This window comes from Cinclus cinclus, chromosome 30, assembly GCF_963662255.1.
Source record: "Cinclus cinclus chromosome 30, bCinCin1.1, whole genome shotgun sequence".
NCBI classification, from domain to species: domain Eukaryota; kingdom Metazoa; phylum Chordata; class Aves; order Passeriformes; family Cinclidae; genus Cinclus; species Cinclus cinclus.
Window position 1 is genome coordinate 2732055 of NC_085075.1, and position 9483 is coordinate 2741537.

The window sequence follows — 9483 nt, forward strand, 5'->3', positions numbered from 1 at the left end:
TGAGCTGCTCACCTCACCCCTGTGCATCTCCCCCCCTTCCTGCTCGGGAGCTCAAAATAACAATACTTCCCCCTTTTCACTTCCAACCCTAAACTGCGTAAGAATGGAGGTTTTCATTCCAATTACAATAAGAATTGTTCTTTTTTTTTAATCCACAAGGGATCACTTAAAGTTTCTGCCCTAAGAATAAACACAGGTCTCAGTCTCAAAAAAAACATTTACATGAGCACTTGGCCAAGTGAGAGATCTCCTTTTTGTAACACAAGGGGCTTCAGTCTCACCTTCAGTATTTTGTCAGGACTGACACAAAAGCCCAAAAAAACTGTCTCGAAATAATTTATAATTTGGTTCTTTCACTGCTCATGAAATCCAAAAGCAGTGAAAGGTTTGGTATTTTCTTAAGAAACACAACTTAGATTCCTAAAAGTTTCATCCTGTGCCCTCTGCAGTTTGCCAAAGTTCACGGCTTTCCGTGGAGCTCCCCGAGATGGAAAGAGTGAGGTGCCAAGAGGTGAGAGCAGCCTGAGCCAAACCTGCTGCCAAGGCTTTGTTATGAAACCTGGGATGCAGCTCCTGAGGACACACAATGGAACAGAGGTGCTTTTTTCCAGCCTGGAGATGCAGCACAGAGTTTCTCCCCTTCCTCATCACACACTATGAGCAGACCTGCAAATGCCATCAGGATCTTGCTCCAGCACCCCATGGGACACACAGCAATCTCCTAAATGCCAGAAATGGAGCACCTTTAATAGACAATTTTCCACTTGTATTCAATTAAAGGGGAAAAAAAAGGCAGCACAGTTTAATAAGTGCAGATCTGTTTATTCTCTACCAGCACTGCTGAGGATCAGAGACTTTTATCTCTTGCTCTGATCTGACTCCTGACTCCACTCTCCATCACAGAGTGAATAATCACAGCCTGGAATTTGCCATGTCACTTCCCAGCTCCTTGGAGGAACTCTCCTTGTCCTCACCCCAGTGACAATGCACATTGTGAGCAGGAATGTGAGAGCAGGAATAGCCAGCACTCCTCACACCATGGCCCAGAGTGAACTTGTAAAACTCTTAACTCTGCTCTCACTTCTTGCTAGAAAAAACTTCAAAGCCTCCTTTCCCTCCTCAGGGCTTCTTCTGACTGGTCAGCTCCTCTCTGGGATCACTGTTTCCAGAGAAGTGCACAATTAAAATTAGCAAAGCAAGCAGGTGTATCAGGCCACCCCTGATGTACTCTGCTGCTGCTGCTGCTCTCAGGGAGCAAAATCACAGCATTTCCAGAAAAGGTGCTTCAAACTGAAATGGCTCCTGGTAGGTTAAAATTAGCACCCCAAATGAAGAGCTGATGCATTAAAGGTGCAGGTAGGACAACAGGAAACACAAAACCTCCTTCAAGCACGTCCTCACCTGACAGCCCTTTCTGGAATCACACACAAGGACAGGGCCTGAAACCAAATCTTTCAGACCTTTTCTGCTGTATCACTCCTGCTTTCATCACATCCTTCCAACTTATGGCCAACCAAGTGTCCCATGAGAACTTACTCTGCTCGTACATTCCAAAGCTAACACTTCCAAAATCTCCCTTGGCTTGTCCCAGCACCGGGTGTGTGTCGGGTGCTCCCCTCTGTGCAGGAGGGAAGGGGATAAAGCAGAAATTCCTCCAAAGGTTACCTGTGCTACTCTCAGATAAATGAATTATAAACCTGTATTAGAGGAACCAGTGTTGCTATTCCCAAGCAATTTCCTTAATGCAGCAAGCCAAAATCCAGGAATACAAACACTGACTCATCTTTGCAGTTTACCTTTATCTCCAATAAAAGGCTCACTCGTCCAACTCCTGTAGGACTAAGCCATAGGAACAACATCCCTCCTAAGAGCAAAATAGAGGAAAAACATCCCAAACAATTCTTTTCCACTGCTGCACTTTAGACCTGATGTTTGACATTAGTCCTGATCCCAGAGGCAAAATGGGAGCTCTGCATGCATTCAGTCACCCAGCTCCCACGGCTACAGCCATCCTAAATGGAATGCATTATTCCTGCATTAAAACATATGTTTTTCAAGGCAGCCAGCCATCCGGCTGTGCAGAGGGAGATTACAGAAGACCTAATTTTATCAGGCAGGGATACAATTTTCCTGGGTTTTTTTTTTTTTTTTTTTTTTGCTCCCTAGGGACATGGAGCTGGGGAAAGCAGGTTGCCTGACTGCTGGGGAACAATTCCGAGAGGCTCCGTTGCTGATCGCTCAGGCAGGAATTGGAATCCTGGGTCCACAAAATGTATTAATGGATGCCCTGTAGGCTCTGTGGGCTCCCATCCCTGTGGAATTCCAGAGGCCAGGAAGACCTAGTTTGCATCAGCAATTCTGAAGACAACAAGAATTAAGAAAGAGTTTATGTTGGCAGAGAAGTGCTAAAACTTTTAAGTGTTTTTTTCTTTTTTCTTTTTTATCAGCTTAAGTTACATGAAATAAGAGAAGGTGATTGCTCACAGCAAGGAAAGTTATGTTACTATTACATTACTATCTTTAGTATAAACTCAGTGTAACTTAAACTTAGGTCCCGCCTATGTTTACTTCAAGTAGTGTTTCACAAACTCTTGGCTTTGAAGTTGGAAAAGAACACAAACTGATGGAAAGAGGCATTTCACTCCAAATATCAGGCAAGAGTAACAAGATGAGAAATACAGGTGTGAGGCTTTTCCAAGGCATTGCATGAAATGCAATGGGAAAATTCGTGTAGCAGATGGAATGCTGCTGCCTGCAGAGCATCCGTTAGCTATAAATCATTATTTCCTCACCCATGATACAAATGTAGGAGTCTTCCATTCTAATTAATGAACGAGACATCCTGGCCTGATGACTTGTCCCTGATTTCACAAGCTCTCCAAAAAAATTTCGGATTAAATCAGCCCCAAAGGAGAAAAATGTTTCAATTCCTCTCTCTGTGAATCCATGTCCAAAAAAGCAACTGGAGCAACTCATGGAGAGATCCAGGAAATGCTTTTTATAACTGAGGCACAGGGTTTAAAGAAAACCATCCTAAGGAATTATCTGCACATTGTATTTGAAAGAAATGCAAACAGGAACTCTCCAGCTTCTGCCCATCCCTCGGGAATACTCACCATGAGTTCACTCTTTGGCTCCTGAAACTTGCCACTGAATAAACATGATAAATCCAACATAACAGAAAACTTCATGACAAACACTAATCAGAGAGAGGGAACCAGGAAGGAACCATCACCCTTTCCACATCACCAATGAACCAGAAGCACGGGGGGTGCTCTGTGTGCATTTCCCTGTGGAGCTCCAAGGATTGCTGCACGTTGGGAAAAGCAGCAGCTCTGTGCAGCTCCTCTGCCACCCATCACATTTCCTACTCAATATTTCATGCTACAGAATTTAAAATAGCAAACTGGAGATCAGTTATCTAGGACACCACAGCAAACTCCAAATGTGGCTTTAGCAGCAGCTCTGGTAAACATTCCCAGCCAGAAAATGCAAAATTCCCAGCTGAAATGGCAAATATCACCTGGAAGTACCAGCAGTCATAAAATCCACACTGGGAATCACTGCTACCAGATGTCCCCTCCACCCAGCTGAGGAAACTGGTTCTAACTCCAGCAAAGCTTCACAGAAGCAGCCAGGGAGGAGGTGCAGGACTCTCTTTAAAGCCTCTCATTTCCTCCTCTCCCCAAGGCAAAGGGTCAGAGCTGCAGCTTTTTTAAAGAACCCCAAACTCGCTCCTCACTTCCTAAGTATAAAAAGGACAACGCAAAAATATGCATTCTTTAACCTTCCTGGTTATTTTTTACTCTTCCAGTCTGGATGCTCCAAAAAAACCTTCCTTCTCTCCCCCATGCTTACATGCTTCAGTCATGTAGCAACAGCAAACCTGACTCCCACTCACAGTAGGCAAAATATTTCTCCCAGTATTTGTGTTTAACTCCCTCTCTCCAAACCATTAATCACTTAAATCATTCTGCCCTGACCATCTGCAGAGCAGAAATCTGTAATCATCTTGTGGACCTTCTGTTTGCTGCACTGGTGACAGATCTGGCATTCTGCTCCTCTTGGTCACGACTGGAGCTGGATTTCCTTTTCCTGTGACACAGACATTGCACAGAATCCATGTGCTCCATGCTTACATCACTTTTTCCTGGGCTCTGAAGCTAAAGAAAATACAACTTCACCCACAATGAAAGCAGGTGAGGGATCTTTACTGGGATCTTTGTAGAGCCAACCAAGGCTGGATGATCCCTGGATGAGCACAGCCAGCTCCCTGTGACAGCTCCAGGAGGGTTTCAGGCATTTCAAAGCTCTCAAACTCTACCTGCACACAGACACTGTGTCAAAGCCTTGCACAGATCTCTCAGCAGATCTGGGACCCATCTGCTGCCAGTCCTGCAGGTGAATTAAGGAAGCAACATTAAAGCTTTCCCAGTGCTGGTTTTGCCTAATGCAAGACTTGTGGGTGAGATGCTGCATAAATGCACAAAAACCACCTGTAAGTCCTGTTAGCTACAGGCTGATCAGATCCAACTTGCTTATGTTTGTAAAGCTCTTCTTCAACCTTTTCTGTGCTTTGCCCACAGTTCCTCTCTGAGTGGGGGAAGAGACTGAAGTGAAACCTTTCTGCTCACTCAGCACAATCCATGCAGCCAGTCCCTACTCAGACAATTACTTCCTTTGACTCTGTAATTTAAATTCTGTGCTTCAGCTGCTTAATCTATAAAAAAGGTCCTCACCTCCTTTGACAGGCGCCTGGCAATCAGAGATTGCAACCTGAAACACACAATTTTTAAAAGATCAGAGAAATACCCTGATTCCATAAGAAATTTTCAAGCCAAACAAAATAAAGACTCTACCCACTTGCTTGAGTCAACATGTTTTCTGCCAGTAAGGTTCTATCCTATTTGGCTGGCCTTCAGTCCTGAGTTTCCAGTTTTTTTGCTGATATTCCTTTTTCCATACATGCCACCATCATTCTGTTTCCTCAGCTTCTGAAAATCCTCACACAAAGCTCTGCTCTGCAGACAACCTCAGCCCTCCAGTGAGAGACAATCAGCTTTAAAAGGAACAAACCCAGGTGCAGGGAGCCATTCACAGAAACACCCAGCCAGAATCACAAACCAGACAGCAAATGTGTGTTTAGCTAGGAAAGCAAACAGAAACCAACTCCTTCTGCCCACTAGGCAGGAGGGGGACGTGGTCACCCTGTCACAGAACCCACAGGTGGCTGAAATGATGTCCAAGGGCTGAGCTGCTCACAGGAGCTCCTCCTTACTAAGAGCTGGAATCCCTCTGCCCTTCCCTGGACATTTGGGTATCTCCAGCTGCCTTTTACTCCACTGACACCCCTTTACTACTCAGAAACATCAGGCAAGACAGAAACCACGGTGGCACAAACCCCAGCAGCCAAATAAGCTCTTTATGTGGGTGTTTAACCCCTGCAGAGCCAGGATGGGCCAGAGCTCTCACCTCCAGGAGAACACACTTCCCCACACAGGCAGGACAACAGTCAGAGAACGTGCCCTGGATGAAACAAATCCTCTGAACGTGCCTAATTAGAGCCTTTGAGTCTGGATATTCCAGAGTTTCCCAGCTCCATTAACAGCTGGGATGAGGTTGATGTGAGAGGAGCTGCTGGAATGTTTCACCCAGGGTGTAAAAACACCCAGGCCCAGTGGTGAAGTGCTTTAATAGTAACATTTTCCACCGAACATGGGATGAATTCAGACATCTACCTTGCTCTGTGCAGCCTTCAGCACAGAGTGAGAACATTCCAAGGAACAGCATCATGTGGTGGATCTGAAGTCACCTTCACTCAGTGCTGCAGCTCAACCCAAAGGTGAGACTGAGCTCCCACACTCACAGACGTGTGAAAACGGGGGAAAAGTCTTCTTTAAAGTTAATATCCCTGGCACTTTCACTCATCAAACAGAAACAGATGCAAATACAAAGACAGCCCTTCCCATCATTAGTGATGCATAATGTGGGTGTTACTGACAGATGAAGAAAAGCACCAGAAGGAAAAATATCCCAAAAGTGAGAAAAGAAGGAAAATGTGAGTAATGAGCAGGTTCCAGGTCTCCCACAGCTCCATGACCCAATTCTCAGCTGATACATTCTATTGTTACTTGAATATTCTTCCTCAGAGAATCAACACTGATCCTTTCTTTGAGGGAATGGGAAGTCTCCCTAAGTTTAATTTCAGGTATTAATGCTCTTCACATTGACAGAACACAACAAATTCTTATGCACGCTCAGAAATGAATGAGCTGGTCTCAAATCCATCACCAAAACATAGAGCAAGATGCAATTTCTGTTGATTAATGAACAATTAATGCTTCCTGAAACACGTCCCATTCCTCTGCTCAGCCATTTTCACTGCACTCAGGGATGAGATGACTGTTACTGACCACAAGGCTCAGTAAGGAATAATCCAGAGGTATAATTAGTCCTGTTGCTCCGTCTGCACAGATTGTTCCTTAAGAAACTCTCATGGCTCATCATAGCAAACTCTGATTTCTATTTCCAGCATACATTAAAGTAATCCTGGCTCCACTTTGCATCCTGCCTGCTGATGCAGCACCTTTCACAACCACAACGTCAGATAAGGTTTTAATATTATATTTTCCCCCGTTTTGTTTTTAATTCTCTACTCTGTGGTGGTTAGTAGTAGCAAATGCCTGGGTGAAACTCACTGCAAGGCTCAGCACACAAGTGTTTGTGCTCCCAGCCCCTGGAGCCAGGTTCTCCCCACTGTCACAATGTCCATCAAGGACAGAGCCACCTCCAGCTCCTGCTGTCAGGGACCCTCTGGGCTACCCCCAGCAGCTGCAGCTCCTCTCTTCTCCCAGAAAATGAGGTGTTCCCATGCAAAAAACCCGACAGAAATACTCACACACTCAACCCTCAAGAAGCCCGGAGACAAAGCTGCAACAAGGGATTGGGAAAAAAAAATCAAAAACCATCAAGTGTTCTTATCTGAGCAACAACTGAGTAGTTGCACATGGAGCCCTGCTGCCATTTTTAATAAAATGCTTCTATTCAATATTGTTTACTGTCAACAGCCCATGGTTATATTCAGCTGAACAATGCACACACAGGCCTCAAAATCCCTCAGCTTAAGCCTCAAACTAGGGCGGATTTTTCAAGAACTTCACAATGACATTACCTCACTCCCTGTTCCCACAGCTCAGTTATCTCAGCAACAACGTCCCCTGAAATATGTTCCCAAGAGTTTGGGAGCACAGCCACCCAAAATTCTCCGTACTCGTGGGATTTTTGGCAGAAAAAGTGATTTGCACAAACAAATCCTTGATATGCACATTAAGAAATCCAAGTATTAAACCCACAAAGGGGCAGTGGATTTAATATTCAGAGAATTACTTACATAACCCACAAAATTTCACTCTGTAGCACCAAAGTTGAAGCTTTTGGAGCAGCTTGTTAAAGATTAGTGGGATGTCACAGCAGCCAGTTCAGCAACAGACTTCACTTTAAGTTTGCAGTACAGGGTCAAATCGTAACAGGCTTTTGGTGCCACAAGAAACAAACTTCAGAAAAACCAAACAAACCCTTAAAACATTTAACAAATCCTTCTCAAAACCTATTGAATGCTACACTCTGAGCAACACCACCATTCCTCATTCTTTGTTATCACCGAGTCCCCAAAACCAAACACTAAAGTTTTATCACTTTAGTTCAATGTCTGCAGAAAGTTTATCTGGAAAAGAATTAACAAAAGCCCCAAGCAGCCAAGATCAGGGGTTGAGCTACGACCCAGCTGTGTTAGGAAAGCAGTGCCATGGCCTTTTCTGCTGGCAAAGCCTTGAGTGCCAGTGTGGGCAGCAGGGGCTGACAGCCCCCAGCTCACCCCTGGGAGTGAATTCTTGATGTCCAAAGAGTCAAAAAGTCTCTTTTATGCACTGTGGGCTCTGGGATAAACAGAGCAAGGAAAGATGTGCTTGGAACTCGATTTTTTCTGAATTTTTAATGCTAAGAGAGGCATCGATGATCCTTGTAGGGTTCCTTGCAACTCAGGGTATTCTGATTCTCTGGTTATTCCAGCCATGCAGTGAACCCTCCTGAGAAGCCACTGACTTTGGCATCAAGTTCAGTATACCCTGGCGGAGGGAGGAAAATTAGAATTATGCAAATCTGAGCTACCTGCTTTGCAACCTTCCCCCTCCGCCTCAGCTTCATCCCTCACCCTCTGGCTTCACAAGGGAGATCCACAACAAAGCTGTACCGAGAGCAGCATTTTAAACGCTGGGGAACAAAGACAAAACCATGAAAAAAAAAAAAAACAAAAAAAAAAAAAAAAGGAAACAACAACAACGAAAAAAAATAATAAACCAGCAAAAAGCGCATGCTCTAAACCGATTATGGCAAAAGAACTTATTCAGAAAGCGCGAATAACACAAGGTTCGCCGTCATTATTGTGCCCAAAGTTGCTGCGACTCCCCCGCCCCAGAACTGGCTGTCCCGGGGTCTCTCACTCCCACTCCGCATCCTCAGCTCGGCAGCTGCAGAAAAGAGGCCACAAGGGAAAAAACAAACAAACAAACAAACAAACAAACAAAACAAAACAATCCCGAGGGAGGAAGAGGGGGCTCGGGTCACTCAGCCCGGCAGGGGAGGGGTTACCCGGGGGTCCCCCCCCTCACGGACGATGCTCCCAGCGCTCCTTCGGCTCACGCACAACCCCAGCCCGGGCCGGGGTTTTCCTTCCCGCCCCGCCCCGCTCCTCTCACCCAGACCGCGGAGCGTCCTTCACGGCACCCCCGGCACTCCCGACCCCTCACACGGAGGTTCCGCGGGCAGGGCCGGGCCGGGCTGCCGGCGCTCCTCACTCACCTTCCGAGAGCTCCAGCTCCAGCTCGGCCAGCTGCTCGCGGACCTCGCGGGGCAGCGAGGACACGGCGGCGGGCTCGGCCATGGCGCGGGCGGGGTCCGGGCGCGGGTCCGGCGGGGCTCAGCGGCCGCGGGGCGCGGGGGGAGCGGGAGCGGCCGCAGCCTCCGCCATGGCTGAGCCCGGCGCCGCCGGCACGTGACCGCGCGGCGCGCGCGCCCCCGGGCCCCGCTGCGCCCCCGCGCGGCCCCGCCCCGCGATGCAGCCGCTGCGCGCCCGGGCCCGATCTCCGCGCCCATCTCCATCTCCATCTCCATCCTCATCTCCATCTCCGTCCTCATCTCCATCTCCATCCTCATCTCCATCTCCGTCCTCATCTCCATCTCCGTCCCCATCTCCATCTCCATCCTCATCTCCATCCTCATCTCCATCCTCATCTCCATCTCCGTCCTCATCTCCGTCTCCATCTCCGTCCCCATCTCCATCTCCGTCCCCATCCCCATCTCCGTCCCCATCCCCATCTCCGTCCCCATCCCCATCTCCATCCTCATCCCCATCTCCGTCCTCATCCCCATCTCTGCGCCCATCTCCATCTCTGTCCCCACCTCCATCCTCATCCTGATCTCCATCCC

The 9483-nt window shown here is 47.2% G+C and overlaps 1 protein-coding gene across 1 annotated transcript in view; it reads right to left on the reverse strand.

Moving 5' to 3' along the window:
* The window catches only part of DIP2B (disco interacting protein 2 homolog B), a 61865-nt gene extending 52892 nt beyond the window's left edge, over positions 1-8973 (reverse strand). The window contains exon 1 of the mRNA XM_062510810.1: positions 8857-8973. Within this exon, the coding sequence (XP_062366794.1) occupies positions 8857-8938 (82 nt within the window). The 5' untranslated portion in view covers positions 8939-8973. The remainder of the gene's footprint in view (positions 1-8856) is intronic.
* Positions 8974-9483: the final 510 nt, after the last annotated feature.